General features: G+C 39.3%; 1 protein-coding gene across 2 annotated transcripts in view; it reads left to right on the top strand.

Moving 5' to 3' along the window:
- Positions 1-22182, top strand: part of rk (rickets) — a 298721-nt gene extending 276539 nt beyond the window's left edge. For both annotated transcript variants that reach the window (XM_065216633.1, XM_065216632.1), the window contains 8 exons: positions 3343-3480; positions 3539-3679; positions 3755-3820; positions 3926-4069; positions 4250-4321; positions 4400-4698; positions 5904-7589; positions 20242-22182. In XM_065216633.1, coding sequence (XP_065072705.1) covers positions 3343-3480; positions 3539-3679; positions 3755-3820; positions 3926-4069; positions 4250-4321; positions 4400-4698; positions 5904-7589; positions 20242-20606 — 2911 coding nt within the window. In that variant the 3' untranslated portion in view covers positions 20607-22182. The remainder of the gene's footprint in view (positions 1-3342; positions 3481-3538; positions 3680-3754; positions 3821-3925; positions 4070-4249; positions 4322-4399; positions 4699-5903; positions 7590-20241) is intronic.
- Positions 22183-22622: the final 440 nt, after the last annotated feature.

The following is a 22622-nucleotide window of genomic DNA, read 5'->3' as shown; positions in this document are numbered from 1 at the left end:
TGTTACATGTTCCATTTTCGGTTTTCACAAAGTGTACCCCCATATAGAAATCAAAGACGTAGTCCTACGTCAAAATAAATAAAAAAATAAAAAAAAAATAAATGCATAAAAAAAATTAATAAATTATCACGATTCACTATTTTTTCAGCTTTTTTTTCGTTCCGGCCAATTCAGGAATATTTTATGCATGATAACACTGCTTTATTTAAAAAAAATTTCATTGTTCCGAAACATAACACTTATCAAGGTGAATCCTGATCATATAAACCTAACCGTCATCAAATTTTCCTCCCGTGATCTTTGTTGGTATGCAGAGGTATACTCGGTCTTCAATACAGCAAAGATCACGCTCTACCATCCCTTTTCAATTATCACCTGATTGCAAGGACGTGACTAGTGCCGTTATTGATCCTTTCATATTTGGCAGCACTGAAAATTGTACAATGAGAATGAACGACCACTCTCAGCCAGTCATTCAGTTGATTCATTGCGCAATTTAATTGGTTTGGATCAATCACAGAGTAGCAATATATGCAGTCAGTCGAAACTACACACTTTAATTAATGATTATTTTACAGGAGTCAGTATTTCTTCACTTTGTAATGAATTGCTGAAAAAGTTAGTAAAAAAGTCAATCAATAAAATAAACAAATTTTATTTTCTATCAATAAATTGGATTTACAGAACTAAGGATGTACAATAGACTGATGCAAAATTTGCCTTCACATTTCTTAAATGGTTTAAAATCGGGTCCTGATTAGCCTCCCAAAGTTACAACTTATTTGGTTAGAAACAGACTTCGCACAAGCCATTTGAAGTTTACATGTAAATTACTATGGGAAATGTCAACTTTTTGTTCAATGCCATCTAGTCTTTTTCCATATTGAGCTGCGAAACAGTTCGATAGCCTTTCTTATAGAAAATCAGCTACAACTTTGCTGAAGATCGTTTCTGTGTAAAACGAGACAGGAAAAAGTTATTAATTATTTAAGAAATTGGTAAACTTATGACATGATCAAGCAGCTGCTCTGTAGGCAACACTGTATTTTACAGTGTGACATAGTAGCCATGATATTTGTGTCCTATTTAACGCCCCAGAAACAACAATGTTGCCTTCTGAGCAGTTGATTGAGCATGATCATAAGACATCAGCGCATTGAACTATTGATTACTTTCGATCCGTTGGAGGCGAACCAGCCCAAGGCTGAAAGCCTCCTTAATAAAGTTAAATAAATAATAATACTTTCGATCCTTGCAATTTCCTACAAGTACAGTTGAAAGCTTTTGAAGCAGACCGATATGGTGAATTATTAGATAGACATGAACAAAAATCTTGGTTTTATTATAGTAATTCCCATACAAACTTCAAATGGTTTGTGCCATCTCAGTTTCTCACCAAATGGGTTCAAATTTTGAGAGGTTAGTCAGGATCCGATTTGGAATCGTTTAAGTATTGTGGAGCGAAAATTTCTAATTTTGTATCGCTCTAATGTACAAGTTTGGAATAAATTTTCCACAGATTTTGTTTTATTTTTAGCGAACAGTTCCGCAATTTGAAAGTCCTGTAAAATCATACTGACAGGATTAGTGTTTTAAGCTTCCGGTTTGTTTTGAGCCTATTTTTTGCATAATGAGATAGGGTAGAGAACTAGTTTGGCCTAAACGCTCATTTTGGGCCTATCAATCAGAAATCATCCAATAAATCAATTATTTCAGCGTTGACAGGTAAATTATGCATTTGGTACGATACTTTATTTAAAATGCTACCGAACGAAGTCAATAATTACGCGTGATATGAATGTTTGCACCCAATATTCTCAAATACAAAAGAAGCGCTCCAACCGAATCAATTTTTATCTTCATCCGATAGGCCGAAGTGAATTCATTGGCGTTTCAATGCGTTAGGCCGAGTTTAGAATTCGTAGGCCGAGTTTGGCGTCAAGAAGCAGTGTTAGACTTTGAACAATATCTTAACAAATTGTTTCTCTTTATAAAATCTTACGGTACGTACGGTAAGGTTAATAAATTTGGAAGCCATCAGTAATAATTACATCCCGTTTGGTGATAAGCTGCGCTAGATTAAGAAAGACTAAGTGCGGGTTGTGCTTAGTCCGGAAATGGGGTAGTTACCGCTATATAAAATGTTTTTACGTATAATTTTTGTTTAGAATTGGAGGAAGCAATTTTTTTGTTTCGATTTAAGATATCTTTTTCCAATATTTTTGAAAATTAAAATCGTTTTTTTTTTTGTGGTAAGCTTCCGTTAAGGCAAGATTCAATCCACGAATGGCTTATTTTACAAGGCAAATCCGGTCATTTGTGGATTCTATCAACCTTGTCCATATAGTCAGCGTCAAATTCGTTTCCAAGATCCAAGATTTCACAATAATCTATATAAATAAAGATTTTCTGAGATTGTTAATATCTTTTCCAAGCTCCCACTACCCTCTTGTCTCAGTGACCTTAACCCAGTGATGGCCAAAGTGCGTCACAAGTGCGACAAATATGACCAACGAACCTCTTAACCCATTGGATATGGAAACATCACATCCTGATAAATGAAATGCTGAGCATATTTTCCATGAAACATGGCGTGTTAATTGTGAGCATTCGTGGAGAAGAATACAAAACAAAGGTTTCATTTCAACAGTTTTGCAATGCTATAGCCATTCACTTAGGCCACAGGCTCCATCTCATTAAAATGGAAACGTTGTTGCTTGATTTCATGGCGCTTCGTCTGACTTGTGACCTCCTTTTGACGACAGCCAGCCAGCCAGCCAGGTCTAAAAAGAGTTGTACAGGAAATGCTTTCTTTGTGTGTTGTCTCCGCATTGGGTGGCAAAGACGTTTCACGTTTTTCTCAAGTCTGTGCCATCCATTACAGCAGCAGCGTGGTACAATTAAATTTAATTTATGTGAAATTTATACTACCAACCCTTGGCCAAACAGCGCGGTCAGGGGTACAATTTTCCACGACTGATCCTACTTCCGTTCATCGTCCGTCTCTTGCTGGGGCATGGAACTTTCGAATCTTCACGAAATCTTTTCCTTGTTATTAGCCGTGAATGGGGGAATTTACTACCAGAACTTAGGTTAGAACTGACCGTTCAGCAACCATCGTCTATTTGGACAGTTTGAGAAAAATTTCTCATTCATTATTCATAAGCTTTCGTCTTCATTGAAAGATTTATCTTCGGGCCATTGTTAGATAGAAGGAAACTGAGGGGAAAATATAAAAAGTGCTTCATCAGTTACTTTGAAACTGTTCTCATTCTATTGTTCTTGACTTCTTTTATACTTTCAAAAAACAACAACAATGCGTGGAACATCTACGTCACACAGGTCGGCATCAGGAAACCGTATCCGATGGATCTCGAAGGATGATTTCCCCAAAAGTCTAGTCACACTTGAGCTCAAATCTAATCCACTAGTTGGCATCAAGCCAGGTGCACTACAGAATATGTCACGGCTTCGAAAGTTGTAAGTAGTATTTGCATGCTCGAGTTTTTACAGGAATGCTCATTTTACGTTTTCAAAGAATTCTTTCCGATGTTCGGGGCCTTCAAGAACTACCTCCACTAGATGGCTGCACTTCGCTGGAAGTGCTGCGGATCGATAGAGCCAACCTTACCAAACTACCTGATCATATTTGTAAGACTTCGCCACGCTTAAGGAGTTTGTAAGTATTTTAGCTTGTAAAAAATCATAAAACTTCAACAAATATATAACTATGACTTCTTTTTCATGCCTGCAGAGACTTGAAATCCAATAGATTGAGAAGCATTCCAAATGTGACAAACTGTCGTGATTTAAGAGTTTTGTAAGTTGATGCTCGTTCCAGATAGCTTTCGGGCAAGAAGTCAGAAGAAAGAATCCAAGAGCCATCCCTAATGAATGATTACCGTCATCTTTGCTCCACTTTCAGAGATTTAGCCGGTAATAGTATAAGCTCAGTGCACGGAGCCCCCTTCTCTAGTCTCGGCCAGCTGCACGATCTGCTGCTATCCAATAACGAAATCGAATCGATCCCGTACGATGCATTCGTTGGCCTCTCTCGATTGCAAGTCCTGTAAGTAAGCAAATAAATCACACCCGGAAGCAAAGGAAAATCTCCTGAACGAACGGGAATAGGAATGGGAACTGTGGCGCGAACTAGGCGAGATTAAATTGAATTTCTGCTTGTTTCTTTTTCGTTCCATAACAACCCACGCCAATTTCTGTCGTCTCTCTGGTGCCACCGGGAAAACAGCGACATAGAAGCAAACCGTATCTACTTCATTCACCAGGACACCTTCCGGCCACTAGTCAAGCTGGAAGATTTGTATGTCTCGTTGTTTGATCTGCGCTCTTCGGTAGTAAACCCACACATAACACCGTCCTTGTGTTCTTCTCGTTACAGAAACCTAGGGAATAATTTGTTTCCCCATCTGCCCACGGCAGGGTTGGCACGTCTACTACACCTGAAGACATTCAACAACCCTAACCTGAGAGAATTCCCTCCACCGGAGTCCTTTCCCCGTATTCAGACGCTTGCACTTTCCTACGCCTACCACTGCTGTTCGTTTCTGCAGCTGGTGGCGAGGGCTCCCAAAGTTTCTAAGCATCATCCCATCAAGGAGGAGGTCCTCTTTCCGATTGACAACGAGTTCGACATGAGTTTGTGGAATAATAGCTACAACGACATCTGGCCGCAATTGCGTAAGTATTGCGATCAATTGAATTTAATTGTATGTGAGTTGTGTCAGTCCCGGTCTCGGAGTAGCGAAATCTAACAAAATTTTCGAAGTATGTTTCTGAATACTTGTATGTTCCATGTCCGGGTAGAAAATTTGCTATTGATATCTAATGGTGATATGGATGAGCATGAGATAACAGGTAAAATGTCAAGAAATAATGATGTTTCAATACCAAACAAAGAACTTCACCAATTTTATTTTATTGATTTGATACCGTAATTGCTAATTTGATACTGGAACGATATTGTGGGAACAAAATTATAATGTTTTTGCCTCTTATGCAATGCATATCCACACTATTTTTTTAAAATTAAAATCATAATTTTTTACACTCTGAACACGACGCCTCCGGAAAAATGTGTACGGCAAACCTGTAATGTTTGAAAAATCATAGCTCAGCCATCTATTGACGAATTTTAAATCTACTGGCTCCATTTCAAACTTAAATTTTCAAGATCTATCAATAAATTTAAAGACCTATCAATAGATTTAAAATCTATCGTTAAATTACTGAGCAATGATGTTAAGAAATTTCCAATTTGCCGATACACATTTTACCGGAGGCTTCGTGTTTGGGAGTTAATGACTGAGATTTTTTCTTCTACCCGTGTTCAGAGCCGTCCGCTAATATTTGAATGGAAAATATTGAAAGCATTTATTCATTAACATTTTCCCCGATAGAATATTTTAAAAACAACCGATTGATGAATGTAAGCACTCATACTAACTTTTGGCGAAGAAAAACCCGAGGTACACGCAAGCTGATTAAGGTGAAAGTTGAAAGAATCCACAAATGGCCACTATTATGGTTATTTGGCCTTGCCTCTTCGTATGTTTGATGGCACCAAACTCTGAAACTATAAAGATTTCGTGTGAGAAATTATTACCACTCTTTTGCACTAACATTTGTTTTCTTTATTTAAGAGGTTTTCAGCCTAAAGGCTGGTTCACCTCTGATCACACACTAACATTAACACTAACCTTTATTCTCTTCGCGTTATTTTTCGATAATATTTATAATTTTTTCCTCATATTTTCAACGCAAAATTCCCTTAAAGCTATCTATCTTCGACTAACGATTTCAGCTATGCATGAAGAAAATTCACGTACACCTACAAACTCAAAATGCAATGAAAACTTATCCACCTCTTCCTTTTAATTTTCCAGACAATCTGAGCAAAAAGTTCGGCACCCAAATCAACGACCTGCTGCACGCCTACGGTCCCGAATACTATCCAGGCGGAATGCCAACCTATCCGGAGGAGTATTTCGAAGAGGAAGGTGGCGCCGGTCATCCAATCCCCACCGCACAACCAGGCACCATTCAGTGCGTTCCGGAGCCGGGTCCATTCATGCCATGTCAGGACCTGTTCGATTGGTGGACGCTCCGGTGCGGTGTCTGGGTCGTATTTCTTCTGGCGATGCTTGGAAATGGGACGGTCGTGTTTGTGCTCATCTTCTCCCGATCAAAAATGGACGTGCCACGATTTTTGGTGTGCAACTTGGCCGCTGCAGATTTCTTCATGGGAATCTACTTGGGATTTCTCGCGGTCGTAGATGCTTCAACGCTGGGTGAATTTCGCATGTATGCAATTCCGTGGCAGATGAGCGCTGGGTGTAAGCTATCTGGATTCCTGGCGGTGCTTTCATCGGAACTTTCCGTTTATACCCTAGCTGTGATTACCCTGGAAAGAAACTATGCAATTACCCATGCCATGCATTTGAATAAAAGGCTATCGCTGAGACATGCTGGCTACATTATGACCATCGGATGGACATTTGCCATTACGATGGCAATCCTACCCTTATTCGGCGTATCTGACTACCGAGTGTTTGCTGTTTGTCTTCCATTTGAAGTAACAAATGGAACCGGTAGCTTAGCCTACGTTGTATTCCTCATGTTTATCAATGGTGTAGCTTTCCTGACCTTGATGGGCTGCTACTTGAAAATGTACTGCGCAATCCGAGGTTCCCAGGCGTGGAACTCGAACGATTCACGAATAGCAAAGCGGATGGCTCTTCTAGTCTTCACCGACTTCATCTGTTGGTCTCCGATAGCGTTCTTCTCACTGACTGCCGTTTTTGGACTGCACCTTATCTCTCTAGAGCAAGCCAAAGTATTCACCGTGTTCATTCTACCTCTAAATTCCTGCTGCAACCCGTTCCTCTATGCCATTCTAACCAAACAGTTCAAGAAAGACTGCGTCCTTATATGCAAGGCAATTGAGGAGTCACGGGTGACGCGAGGTATCGGTCGCTGTCGTCACAGTTCCAACTTCAGCAATCGTCACACCCCGGCGAACACTAATTCGTTGGTGGAAAGATCTTCCCGCGAGCTTCCGCCGCTGCTACCTGGCCAAACGTGCAACTGTTCGGCGAAACTAATGGAGCAGGAAAACCTACGCCGGCGCCTTCAACAGCAGAGTACATTTTCCAAAACGTGGCGCCGGTTACTGTGTAACCTGGGTCAACGTAACGAAGGTCGTCGTGGCAGACGGAACGGTGACCAGTATGCTTATCAAATCGCAGAAATACAGCAGAAGCAGCACAAGCGTGCCGGGTCGGTATCGTCCAGTGAGAACTTTAGCTCATCCAGATCGGACTCCTGGCGACATGCTCAGCATCACTGCGGAATTCCACTGCGGCTGCTGGATCCCAGGCGGAGGCACACGTCGTGGTTGATCACGCGAAAGACCTCGCAGGATTCGAATCTGTCCAGCTCGCGCAACGATTCGTCCGGATCGACCGCCACGCAAAGCACCGGCACGTGGAGGATATCGCGATCCAGTGCCAGCAATTCGGTGGTGCTTCCCGGGCTGAAAGTCGATGGGATTGCACATCCACATCATACCAGTGAGTACAACTTTTTTAACGTTTTTTATTTTGTAGGTAGGGGAAATAGATGTAATGTCGGCCTAAATGCCCCTAATTTGGGCCCATACATAAATTCAGCAATCGAATAAATTTTCAATAGCGACCAATAATATCCATTAGTACCGTCCCAATGACGCGTTCAACTTGATAAAATTGATAAATAGCAGATTTTTAGCGATGGGCCCAATCTTAGATCCATTGGCCAACATTAGAGCCATTTCCCCTACATCTTGTTTTTTACGTGATTGATGTGTGCGCTATAAAAGTCGTACATGATTGTTTTGTGTGTAAGTATTTTATTACGTTGGATTAAAAAAAGTTCTTTTTTCAAACAGTATACACTAACAGCGTAGTTCGACAGTTTTTTCGTCAAACACTGAACAGCAGCATCGTGCCATTAAATATTCAACGTAGCTATTCAGCTAGTAGTAGTACTTGTATTTTGACGTATGAAAGTACTCAGGAATTTTTTTTAGATTGTGTCCCTTGCCGTTGATCAAATTTCATAAGGGTAGCGTAAAAGAGAAAGAAGTTTCGCAACAAATTTTTTCTATCATACATGATTTCTCTGACCCGGAGTGGGAGTTATTCCACCGACTACCCGACGCACAGTGGTCCAGAATTGTGAAAAGACAGTCAAAGATCATTATCTCGTGAATCTTACATTTTAACCAAGTACTGCCTTGGGGAAAGATTCTGGAAATGAAAATTTTATGTTGACATTGAAAGATCAATGAATAATCTTTCAGGAAGAGAGATCCAAAACTTTGTTTTCAAAAATTTCATATTCAGTAACGTTATCTTGGGTAAAGTTTTAGAAAATATCAATACCAGAAACTTTGCTGAAGACACTAGGTGTCCATTTCTTCATCTCATTGAAATATGGAATGTTTTTCATTGAAACCATAATAAATAATAAAAGTAATAACCATGTAACTATTTTCTATAATCTTTTACCCCCTCCTTGGCTAGTTTTTGCACCTTGCTGTTGGTGGGCGTGCTTAATTTCATGCTTTATATTGGAGTGTTGGAGACGGTTGGTTTATGGCCAACGTTGCTGCCTTATGCCGCGATAGAATTGCACCATGCGCAAGCAATGGGGATTACTAAGCTTCTGCTCTCTGATGAACCACTACATGAGAAACCAAAGATCTAGTCCAGCAGTGATAGTATCACACTTGTTACTCCTTTGTTTGAGAGCCGCGTCGTAGTACGCTTACGCATAGGAACTGACGTTGTATGTGATACTGGCGAGTTTTCCCGCAAATCACTCTTTTTTTTTTACGCAGATAAATTTATTTGGGTTTGCAAGGGAATTTTACTATTGAAATATTTCATAAAATGCCCAACAGTGCTCCTTCTATTTGCGTGACAAGCTTTCATTGTTGTTTTCTTTGAAGTATTACTCAGGGAACAATGTTAAACACCATTTTTGTACATGGTATTGTAACTAATCTCATACGTACTTCATTTTGATTTGGGATAAATGTTTGAACTTTGGCTCGGGATTTCCACTGTGGTGTGCTTCTATTGTGACATACCCATACGTATTTTTGTGGTGCGACATAGTGGAAACGTGTGAGCATAGTTGGACCATATATCCTATGTAATTTAAAAATCAGCTAGGAAACTAACTTCAAAGTGAAGCATTTTAGTCACTTGAAGGTGTCACCTGGAACGAACTAATATATAATAAATGGTCCGCGTTGACTATTCAGCCATTACCTTTATCTTCGGCATTGGATTGACTTGCGCTCCCATTGCTCCAGCAAACGCTGCAAAATGAAAATAAAAGCCAAAAGTACTTGAAACACGTTAAATTTTAGTTTACAAGCATGGGTTATGATTGTTTAGGTAGATTAGAGATCTCAGTTATGTAGTAAATAAGACTAAATATTCATCAAATGAACTTCAATAAGAAAATTCAGAAAGTCAATTGACATAAGAGATGAGACGTGGGGGTCCGCTTAGGGAAGAAACTGCCTTTAAAGTTGTATAATAAATCTTCCTATTTAGTATATTTGTTAAGTACAGGCAATGTCAATAGCGAAAGTCATATCTTTAGTCAGGCGCTTGCGAATAAGTTAAGTTTTAGGAAAGATGTTTTAAATATGTTGATAGGTTTGAAATAAGAATTAGGATTGTTGTGCTTTAGTTTTCGGTAAGGTATGATGTGTCAACTAAACCCTTTTGAGCAAATTTTCAAAACATTAATTGATTGAGTGATTTATTGAAAGACACCTTCACTGAAACATTGCGTTGCGTTAGAAAACAGTATTCTTCTCTAACGAAAATTGACAAGTCATTCATCTAACATAGTAGTAGTAGCAGTGTCACATAATCTAATCACAATTGCTGCAAATAGTGCTGGATGGGCCGGCAGGGCTGAATACGGATAAAAACTAACATAATTCTTAACACTAAATTGATCCCGGAACTAACACTCATCCATTGCACTTTTAGTTATATATTAGTTTTAATTTCCTACTTATATATCTATGCTTCTTTCTATTGTTTGGATCAAGTACAACTAATACTAATCTACCTTTATGTATGCTTTACGTGACATGAGACACGTACAAGCTGGAACTCAAAGAAATAACGCTATTTCAATGGAATAAGGAGAAGGAATAGAATTACTTCGAACAGGATATCAAACAAATTCATGGCCAATCCATTAAAGACCAGAAATCAACAAAGCATCTGTGAGTTGTATACTCGGAGAGGTATTTGATAAATAATCAAAAAGTGTAAGTTAAAATCATAGTGGAGCCAAGGACCATGAGAGGTAATTGTCAATAATTCATTATTTAGTAGAAATAACCATATCATCCTATAATTGATTTTACTATTTTTATATATCAATGAAATTAGTCATAACAGAGTAGCAGAACGAGTTTAAAAACAGATGGGGAAGGACAATAGACACAAGTTGACCCAATACACAAGACAAGTTGGAGTTAATACACAAGACAAAATGACAAAATAAGTGACGACAGAAGACAAGACTGGAACAAAAATCAACCTATAAAAAACAAGAATGCGCAATTATATTATCAAAACTATTTAGATCAACACAAAGACAACAGTGACCAAAGGGGCACCATAGCCTAGGAACGTCTGTGTGTTGTTTTAAATAGAGGCTCATAGAAGCAAAATTTATCAATAAAAGGGGTCCAGTGTAGAGTTTAAACAAGTGTATGCTGCCACTGTGATCAATACAAAAAAAAATAATCTATAATCTCCTACTGATTAAAAATATTCCACAAAGTCTGTTGTTCAAACCATAAATACACATATATTTGTTGAATATTATATCCATGCATGGCATACACAGTTTTGGTAATTAACTGCTCATTTGCTAATAACTTTGCACACAGTTGACGGAACATAGTTCTTTTTGAAGCAGTAGAATAGAGTGTAAGCTTGTTATAGATATGTAAAAAAAGTAGATTTTTTAAATATCCACCATTATCCAAAAAGTGGATAATTTAAATATCCACCTACTCTCTTCTAAAAGATCATTCTCTAGCAAATAAATTATCACACTAAAGCTTCATGTTAGCATTTCCAACCAACTCTGAAAATTGCTAACTTCGCGTATGAAGTAACATAAAAACACTTCGAATGTGACAACTCAAGGCGGGAGTAGCCGTCAACAATGCTGATGATGGTACAGCACGCAACAACTACCCTACTGCTTTCTCTTTGAGATGATCACGTTGGTCATGACCAGAGGAGCAACACAATAGTTGGGTTACAGTCCGCATCGTGCTCTCTTGCCGTGCGGATCTATTTGCTTTTTGCTTAAGGAAGTGTTACTACTACCTAAAGCTACAACAAATTTAAACAGCACTTTTCAGTGCTCAACCTGTAAAAATTTTCTACCTTGTTCAACTCTTATTCCTCTTCTATCCTTGTTTGGACCCTACCCGAGGTAATCCTTCTTGGATATCGAATTGGAAAATTCCTCTTCGATCCTTCAGATTATTATAGTAATCTGCTTGGAGGTCGATTTGGATAAAAATTTACTGCCGCCATGGCGCCTAAACGCAAAAGAAAGGGGCAAACTCTTGACCCCCCTTCTGATGAAATTAATTTGAGTAATCAATTTGATTTATTCACGGATGATGAGAATGATCCATCATCCAAGAAAAATTCTAGTAAACTTTCCCGGTTTAATGCCAAGAAGGAAAAGATTCCCCCTATTGTGATAACCACTGCCGATTTCCATGCTCTTCGCATGGAACTTTTGAATTTCGTGAAAGTTAAGTTTTCACTACAAATTGGACGTCGGGGTGAATGCCGTGTATTGGCTGAAACCTTGGACGGATTTAAATGTCTTCTCAAGTATCTTGCTGAGAAGAAGCACAAATTTTTTACTTACGACACCAAAACTGAACGTGTGTTCAAGGTTGTCATGAAAGGACTGCCCAGTGGTGAATCCTTGGATCAGATCAAAGATGAACTGGCAAAATTACTTGGAGTTGTGCCACTCCAAGTAATCAAAATGAAAATGAAATCCCGTCCTGGCGATTCGCGCAACGGGATTTCTAATGATTTTTATTTAGTTCACTTCAAGTCTAGTGAACTAAACAACCTTAAGACCTTAGAAAAAGCTAGCCTTATGCTCCATGTTCGAGTGAAGTGGGAACACTTCAGGAAGACTGGAGGAAATTTCCAAAACCTCACTCAGTGCCGTAAGTGCCAGGGATGGGGTCACGGAACTAAAAATTGCTACATGCCAGCTAAATGCATGAATTGTGGTGATTCCTCTCACGCAAAGGACGACTGTCCTGTGAAGGAAGATCCTAAGAAATTTAAATGTTCAAATTGTGGTGAAAACCACAAATCCAATTTTTGGGAATGTAAGACTCGCAAAGCGATCCTACAATCTTGTTCTAACCGTCAGGTAGGAAACGCTCCACGTTTCCGACCAGGTACAAATTCCTCTGCTGTTAACAACGGTCAGCGAGGAACAAATTCTACATTCGTACCTGTAGGTACAAATATCTCCCCTGCTTGAAATGTTTCATGTGTACCTACTTCCCTCGATGCTAACAATGTTCAGCGAGTTAATGGAGCTACCTATGCTGCTATTGCAGTGGGCAGCAATCAAAATACTAACCAACGTTCTAACGGAAATTTTGACAATTTTGACTTAGGAAGCATTACTGCTCCTAAAATGGAATTTTTACAGAATTCATTAATTGAAATGATTTCTGATATGCTTAAATCTAACTTCATGTTTGATGCTTTTCAAACTGGAGTAAAATTTGCTGATAATATTTTCATGACTTTAAAATTCAGTAATGGATTTTAAAGCTTTAAGTATTTTAAATTGGAATGCTCGATCTCTTAAAGATAATGAAGACGAGCTATTTAACTTTTTGAGAGTTCATAACGTGCATATTGCCGTTATAACTGAAACGTTCCTTAAACCTGACCATAAGGTTAAGAAGGACTCAAATTATTTAATTCATAGAAATGATCGTCTTGATGGACCCTGTGGTGGCGTTGCCATCATTGTTCATAGACGAATCAAACATAAAATTCTTTCTTCATTTGAAACCAAAGTTTTTGAAACTTTGGGAGTTTCTGTTGAAACAAAATTTGGACAACTTACGTTTATAGCTGCCTATTTGCCATTCCAATGCGTAGGCCAGCAAAAAAAAAATTCTCAAGGGTGACCTCCAGAAACTTACCCGTCATAGGTCTAAATTCTTTATTATTGGTGATTTTAATGCAAAACACCGTTCATGGAATAATGCTCAAAGCAATTCCAATGGTAATATTCTGTTTGATGATTGTTCTGCAGGTTATTACACTATTCAATATCCAACATGCTTTTCTTCTGCAAGAAATCCCTCAACTATTGATTTGGTCTTAACTGATTCATGTCAACTTTGTAGCCAATTGGTTACCCATGCTGACTTCGGTTCTGATCACCTTCCAGTAACTTTTGAAATATCCCCAGAAATAATTTGTAATCCCAACAGCTCTATTTTCAATTACTATAGAGCTGATTGGGAGCAATATCGAACATTTATGGAATATAACTTCGATCCAAACATTCCTTTGCAAACCAAAGATGAAATTAATTATGCTCTTGAATCTCTGACTACTTCTATAGTTGAAGCAAGAGCTGCCTCAGTACCAAAATGCGAGGTTAAATTCGATTCAATTATAATAGACGACGATCTTCAGCTCTTGATCCGTCTTAAAAATGCCCGTAGGAGACAATATCAAAGAACACGCGATCCTGCCATGAAAGTTATCTGGCGGGATTTACAAAAACAAATTAAAAAACGATTCTCTGTCCTGAGGAACAAAACTTTTGAAAATAATGTTTCTAAATTAGACCCGAGTTCCAAACCCTTTTGGAAACTCACAAAAATTTTGAAAAAACCTCAAAAGCCTATTCCAGCGCTTAAAGAAGGTGGTAAAATTTTGATCACAAATTTGGAAAAAGCTCAGAAACTTGCTAAGCAATTCGAGAGTTCCCATAATTTCAGTTTGGGTCTTACTAGTCCTATTGAGAATCAGGTTGCTCGGGATTATCTGAATATTTTCTCTCGGGAAAATATTTTTGATGATCCTGGGGGACTGATTTGGACGAAGTAAGGTCTATAACTAAAAAGTTTCAAAACATGAAAGCTCCAGGTGATGATGGAATTTTCTATACCTTCATCAAAAAACTCCCAGAGAGTACCTTGTCTTTCTTGGTAAAATTATTTAACAGATGTTTCCATTTGGCATACTTTCCTGATAAGTGGAAAAATGCAAAAGTTGTTCCAATTTTGAAGCCGGATAAAAATCCAGCTGAAGCTTCTAGCTACCATCCAATAAGTAAACTTTTTGAAAAGATGATTTTAAATAGAATGATGCTTCACATCAATACGAACTCAATTTTTGCAGATGAGCAGTTTGGATTTCGCCATGGGCATTCAACTACTCATCAACTCTTAAGAGTTACCAATTTAATTCGTTCAAACAAATCTGAAGGCCACTCAACTGGAGCTGCTCTTCTAGACATAGAAAAAGCATTCGACAGTGTTTGGCATGAAGGTTTGATTGCTAAATTGAAAAAGTTTAATTTTCCACTTTACATTATGAAATTAGTTCAGAATTATTTAACTGACATAACTCTGCAGGTAAATTACCAAAATTCCAAATCCAATCGACTACCTGTTAGAGCAGGAGTTCCTCAGGGTAGCATTCTTGGGCCTATATTGTATAACATTTTCACTTTGGACCTCCCTGATTTGCCTCAGGGTTGCCACAAATCTTTGTTCGCTGATGACACAGGCATTTCCGCTAAAGGAAGAAGTCTTCGTGTTATTTGCAGCAGACTGCAGAAAAGTTTAGACATTTTCTCTTCTTATTTACAAAAATGGAAGATTTCTCCCAACGGTTCCAAAACTCAACTTATAATATTTCCACATAAGCCTAGAGCTTCGTTTTTGAAACCTAGTAGTAGTCACATAGTCACTATGAACGGAGTTCCAATTTCCTGGTCAAACCAAGTGAAATATCTTGGATTAGTTCTTGACCAAAAATTAACTTTTAAAGATCACATTGAGGGCATTCAAGCCAAATGTAACAAATATATAAAATGTTTGTATCCTCTTATAAACAGAAAATCCAAACTTTGCCTGACGAATAAACTTCTAATATTTAAACAAGCCATGCTTTACGCTGTGCCAATATGGTCTAGTTGCTGCACTACCAGGAAAAAAGCACTTCAAAGGATTCAGAACAAAGTTCTGAAGATGATTTTGAAGTTGCCTCCCTGGTACAGTACTACCGAAGTACATAGAATTTCGAATGTTGAGACTTTAGCACAAATGTCCAACAAAATAATTAATAATTTCCGGCAAAAATCGTTACAATCCTCAATTGCAACGATTAATTCCCTTTATACTTAGATAAGATTTAGTTTTAGTGTTTAGTTTTAAGATATCAATTGTTATACTGACAGGCAGGTTTAAAAAAAACCTGTTTAAAATACTGAATTGCCAAGACAGGAACAATGTAAAAACACTTAGATACATATCATAACAATTAAGGCTGGTAAGTTACTGTAGTAACTGGAGCACCTAGGTTAAAAATGAAATGTAATTTATTTTGAATTTGGAACAAATAAAGAGTTAAAAAAAAAAGCATTTTCCAGTGCAGCACTGAAAAAATCCACAGCATCATTAAAGCTAGCGGCTGTTTCGATAAATTGCCAATCAATTCCCGCAAGGGCATTGTTCAATACAACATAATCAGCTCGGCGAAATTCCAAAGAGTAGCACTCAGATGACGGCGTAAAAACAATCAGTGAAGGCAAACTAATGACACGACGAGAGCGGGATGATCGGCATCTAGATCAATCAGTTGCTCGACCGGCAAGGAAACAGAAGTACCCGGTAATGCGGAATCATTTGCCAGGACAAGATCTAGCAAACGTCAATTTCGGTTCGGACAAGTATTCGCTTGTGTGTACCCGTAAAACTTAAAACCGTCCAAAAGAGCACAGCAAGCAACCGACATATGTGAACGCAGTGGATCGATTAATGGTGTGCCACTGTCTGTAAAGTGCCAATGCAACCCAGCTTGATTGTAGTCGCCAAATACGAAAGCGGGAGAGCAGGGACTTAATTGTGAAGAAATCGAGCTTAACAATTCCACATGCTCACGGATGATTGTGCAGTCGGAAATGGATGACGTACTTACGTAGCTGGCTAGTCTCGTTGATACTGCAATCAGGACTCCACCACCGCGCGATTTTTGACTGTTTAGGGGAGACCGGTCAGTTCTGAAGACGGAATAGAGTAACCCGAAAAGTTGCGATGAGTAAATTCGGTCGTCCAGCCACGTTTCTGTCACCACAATCAAATCATATTTGGCCTCCCCAACAGCCAGGAAAAACGAGTCGATTTTAGTCCTCAGCCCACAAACGTTTTGGTAGTAGATCCTGAGACCATTCGAGGATCAATCACGGGAGCTGGAAATCGAAAGGACATCAGTTACTGAAAGCTCGGAATCGCAATCATACTCGCCTGATGTTGCAGGCCGGAAGTCCCCGATACCATCACCGACCACAGGACCGGGATGATGAAGATGGCGGATGTTAACAGCAAGCATGACTGGGTTGGGAGGTTCGGAAGCTTCCTCAGTGCCTGTTTTAGGGTGTCCCAGATCCGAGGAAGAGCAGGTGGCGGCATAAACCTGTTGGCAGTTGGCAAGACGGATGCATAGACATGTTGTGGCTAATGCGGAGGCCGCAGAACCGGAAACACAGCTAGAAGTTGATGAGGCTGAATCGTCAGTATACTTGCCAGTAATAGCTGGTTGGAAGACCCCAGACCTACATTTACACGCAGGGCCGGGACGACTATGCTGAGCGCTGGCTGGAATAAGCGCGGCTGAGGCAGAGAAATCGGGGGCTTCCACAGTGCTATCCACGATGAGTCTTGATGCTGATGGTGGTGGTCTAGAAGCAGTAGAGGTAGCAGCATTATTCTTGGAGATCGTGGAAACATCGTGAATAGCGGGTTTGAAGACCCCATCTCCAATCCCACACACAGGGCCAGGACGACTGGTGAACGAAGTCGGGAAAAGCTCGACTGGGGTTGGGGGATTAAGGGCTTCCATGGAGTTATCATCGTTGCGTCCCAGAGTTATGCTGGTAAGTGAAGAATCATGGTTGATCGTTGTAGCGCTGAAACCGGTCATAAGAAGATCGGACTTGCCTGCTGTGTACGGTCGGAAGACCACGTCTCCTAGCACACACAGAGGGTCGGGACGACTGATGAACGACGGCTGCAGAGGCACGACTGTTGTGAGAGGATCGGTGGCTTCCAAGATGATGACATCACTGCGTCCCAGAGTAGATGAATGTTGTATAGACTGCCCAATTATTCGAGTTACGTTATCGTTGCTGGAAGCGTAAAGTGGCTCAGAGGATGGAGGTTTAGGTATATTATGATACTTGCCTGTGGGTACAGGCTAGAAGACCTCGTCGCCATTACCGATAGCTGGACCAGGACGACTTCGGTTGATTGGATCTTCTAGCGGCTCGACTGCTTCGGGTGGGTCAGAGGCTTCCAAAGCGCTGTGTTGTTGCGTCCCAGGTCCTCTCATCAGTGCGTCAGTCCTCGAAAGGGAAGTATCCTGATACTGCTGTCAGTCGGACCCATTCGAGCGATTTTGGTGACTTTCTTCGACCGGGAATCATCGAACTCACGGAATTGAATACCCTCTGGCCACGAATCGCAGGAAAGGGCAACATCCCGTTTATTTTGATTAACGCCGACTTTGAAGGAAACGTAGTTCAACGTGGATGGAACTATTCCTCTGGGAACCAATTTTGTAACCCGTGGTTTCTTGTGTTTCTTCAGACCCAGACACTCAGAGACAAGAGATAAAATTCCGTCATTCGTAGTACTGGGATGGAATGCAGATAAGTACACACCAGATCTTCATTCAAGTCAACGGTTCTGATAGAGTCGATTGGAGCTTTTTTTCCCACTTAGTATGGGTTTGTTATCAGAGATAGACGAAGTAAGGCGACGTTTTAGGGTGCCACGAACAGGATCAAAGCGATCATTTCTGGGCCAACGTAGAGCTTGTCGGAATCATTTAATCGACTTTTGCTGCTAGAGCATTAAAAGCTGAATTCAGTTTTTCAATATCCTCCCTCATCGAATCCACCGCATTCGGCGTCACAGAAGTTTGATTGACGTCACGGCTCACGATATCGTGGAAGTGGCCGTTTGAAAAAGCGCCGCACATTGATTGCACATCCAGAACACGTTATTTTCGTACAACCCAGGTTGATCGAGAAGTTCGACATTAACTTTGGCACAGATCACGTGGAATGTGTCAGCACAAAATCCACGACAAACGATGCGTTCAGAGTCCAAAACGGTTTTTTTTGGCACTTTTTGCAAGCCATAATTGGAAAAAATAGTGAAGCTAATTAGTTTTCTCACTACACGGAAGTTCACCCAGTAGATTCCAGTGTCCATTTTCCGGTCAGAAATTTGTTCAAATAAGTCTTCTAGAAGTTTTTTCTAGGACCAATTTTATTAATTTACCTGTTTTACGGCCGTGGGAAACAGTGTTGGCAAAATCATCAATGAAATAATATTTTTCCACTCTCAAACGCTCTCAATATCAAGCGTGATATTGGAACAAAATATCATGCTTGATATTGATTTTACAAGCTCCTTTGATATTGCGAGACTATTCACAACGTGCAACAATCAAGCTGAGAGCTGACTCGACGCAAAAATGATTTTGTTTCACATCGTTTTCTTAGAAAGAGAATGTATAGTTTGCTATCTCTTTTTATTCTTCACGGATGGCAGACACGAATGAACTGCTGCCAGCTACTATGGAAGCTTCGGTTGTGTTAGGGTGTAAAGCAAAAATCATTAAACTTAATCTCACCACCGTTTGGTGAGATTTGCAGCTGGTGCGTTTTGTTAGCTTGATATTCCAAGCTGCGATATCACAGTTTGCAAACCAGCCACAGTTGTTTGCTTGTTGATTTTCGTCTACGAAAATGACATCTAATTGCTTCCACACACATGACACTATATTCGCTATATTCATAGTCTAGCGGTACCAATCGAGCAAATCACGACCAACAACAGAAAAGAGAGCACATCAGCTATTGCGATCAAAACTTCGGAAACCGTTTTCTTGTGACTCAAGACTCACCTTCGCAAACTAACACCATCTTTAGATTTGGGGAAAGTTTCCTATCTGGTAATTTGCGTTCGATTGGCGAGGAAAGAATAATCAATGTTTTGTTTATAAAAGTTGATAGTACCTTTTCAATTGTTCCGCTTTTTGATAGATCAAAATTCTATCCGCTAGGCTATGAATATAGCGACTATAATGACACAAGGTAGTAAAGTTGTTCAGATGGATATGACAGGATGATGGAAAGCTCAGTTTAAAATTTGCTCTCCAGGAGGTGCTAGTGGATCGATTGCTTAACCTGATTAGAAATAAGGTTCCTATCTTTGGAAAAGTTCATCAGATGGGTATGAAATATTGAGTAGTGAACAGCGAGCGGTCAGAATTATCGCATCAGAAAGCGCTAGTGTTTCGTTTGATTTAAAATTGCTTGAACACTTGGTTAGATAGAAGAAGGCGGTTGTCGGCAACGCTATTGAGGTAAATAAGAACTATTGGAAGGTTTGACGAGAAACGATTTTGAGGATCAGTCAAAATATTAATCTCAAAACATTCTACTTATGTACGAATTTTATATAACCGTCAAAAATTGCACATTTCATCCATCCCACACATTTATAGTTTCAGAGCTAGAAATAATCGTTTACTACGAAAAACGTGGCGAATTAATTTTCTAAAGCTACTTAACGAAATTTCTTCATAGTTCGATATGAACAACCTGTCGGGATAGTAAAATCGAATTTCCCCCCATTTTACGAAGCATATATATGCTATATAGCGGAGTACTTTTTGACGAACACATTTCCACGCGCTTCACAGTTTCTATTTCACGATGCAATTACCAATCTATTAATCAAATTAGTTGGCTTCGATTGGCTCACGCTTTCCGAAAAATCAATTCGAACTACAATGCCGTCAACTTTTCTTCTTTTAGGTGGTGCTCGTCAATCAATCCCGGGTGGTAAGCCCCGTCTCGTGCGTCAATCGGCCGTCCAGGACGATTCGCAGGAGCTTTCCTGTTCGCCACCGCGACTGGGTGTACGTTTCCTGCCTACAATTCCATCGGCAGCAGACAGTAGCATACAACTGGACGATGACACAGCCGAAGCACATTCGAGTCCCTCGTCAAGTCACAGTGAACCTGCCATCTGCGGTGAGGATATCGAAGCGGCTGGTGCCAGTGGAAGTGACCAACAGCAGCAGCAACAGCCCTCACCGGCTCCTTTCTATGCCATCCTACACGGGGGCAATCCTCAGGCAACCGTATCTAGTCTCAAAGATAAAACCAAGCCGCCGTGAGCGGCTAGAGATCCGCTCTAGGGTTAAGGATATGCTACAAGTATTAATCTCCGCATTCTCTGTCTCCCTCTCGTTCATTTGTTTCGATTTCTCAAGTGCTGAGTCAACGACGTTTAATTAGTCAAAAATATCCCATTAATTTGATTTCCATGAAGGTGAGCACCATCACGAGAGCTCAAAATGACACTTTTTTGAACACTGACATCTCAGCAGAATGTTTTATCATACGAACGGCATAAATTTTACATACTATTAGCGATAAGGAAAATCCGAACCAGTGTGATACTTAAATGAATACTTTTTTTTATCGATAGACTATTGGAATAATTTATTGTAAAATGTTTAGGATAGCAAATGTCATGACATTGGGGCATTCAATGCGAAGAAAGCGCAGAAATTTCGGTAGCAAAGGCAATTATCTGTTATTCTGCGAGCGGTAAATCTAGTCAAATTTATCACGAAATCCAGTATGGCTGCATGCAAGCTTTCTTGTACGCTACCACTTGCACACAATTTCCTACTCAGGAAAAAATAAAGCTCTCCTCTCCTAGAACGGGAGGCTTATCCTGAACCGAGACTGCCTCAGGATAGCACACATTGCCTTTGCCGCTGACTTTTCACCAAAAGCTACATTTCTCCAGCAATTTAACGTGAAAAAAACTGAACGATAAAAGCTCAAATTCAGTTCAAAGCAACAGAAATAAAACGGAAAACTCGTGAGAAAATCACCGTCCACAGACAATAACTCATTGCATCCTGATGATGAAAAACAGTTGAATGCTTTCTCGTTTTCGCCAGAAATAAAACATGTTTAAACAATAGCGTAAAACCTACAACAACAACTACAAATGTGGAAGCAACCTGAAAATGTATATTGTATTTACATGTAAGTCTGAAGTAGAATTTGAAAGCTGCCAAAAAAAATCTCAAGACATGCGGAAACTTTTCAAAGCAAAAACTGTATCTTAAATCAACACTGCCATTCGAATCAAAATTAGCATTTTTCTATTAGGTAAGATGAATAGATTTATAAACTTGAACATGGTTAGGAATAAAATATGTTCGTGATACCAAATGTGGAAGGAAATTATTTTACTGTGAGAATCCAGAGTGCATGAGAAGAAAGTAAGAAAATTGTACTGCAGTATTAAAAAAAAATTGAAATTAAGATAACAGAATGGTTATTGGAATAGAACGATCAACGATGGTCGATTGTACATAAATAAAACATGACAGAGATTGAAAATTTAACAAAACAGAAATCAAAAACAGACAGTGTATCCTACGGTGTGAAACAACTTCTAACACAATTTATACTCGTTGCATGTTTTTGTTGTCCGACGGGAAGGGAAGCCAACCAGCAAACCAGATAGGGCCGAAAAGATAGCGCATGTGAGAACGAGAACCAAACAAACAACACATTGTTTCGGAAAGTTGAAGTGCAAGGTGACGCATGAAGATGAGAAGATAATAGATATTATATATTTATTCCAAAAAATACTAACTTTACAGGTCTACCGTAACTTTAAAAAAGTTATTGGAACAAATTTACATACAAGTGAATAAAGAACCATAACAATATTGAAACATTGTCAATGTTGCAATCGATTAGTTTTGGTTTTACGTGATGACATTGCGCTTTCTATAATGTTCATAATTTTCATGGTTAAGGCTTCTGGCAGGTGTTCAAAGTTTTCAGAACGTTATACGTACATCAATATTCAACACTTAAATTCAGAAACAACGGACGATAACCGATACACATATTAAAAAAAAAAACAAAACACATTGCATTGGGAGCTAAAAAGTATCCATGCATGAGAAGTAAATTTTTAGAATCATTAGCTACTATTTATGCACGGAGTCTTGAAAAATTGTCGCATTGATATTTTCATTTTAACACTTCACAAATTTTCATTAGAATATTCTCAAAAATTTCCTTGAAATCATTCAAACATTTACTCAGAGCCCATTTCAGAGTTCGCCTAAAACATTGTTGTGTTTCTTAATAGAATC

Source organism: Ochlerotatus camptorhynchus, unplaced genomic scaffold (genome assembly GCF_037179485.1).
Source record: "Ochlerotatus camptorhynchus isolate MF236.1 unplaced genomic scaffold, CSIRO-AGI_Acam_v1.1 ptg000065l, whole genome shotgun sequence".
Lineage (NCBI taxonomy): Eukaryota > Metazoa > Arthropoda > Insecta > Diptera > Culicidae > Ochlerotatus > Ochlerotatus camptorhynchus.
The sequence above is the reverse complement of the archived record's forward strand: the minus strand, read 5'-3'. Positions and strand labels throughout refer to the sequence as shown.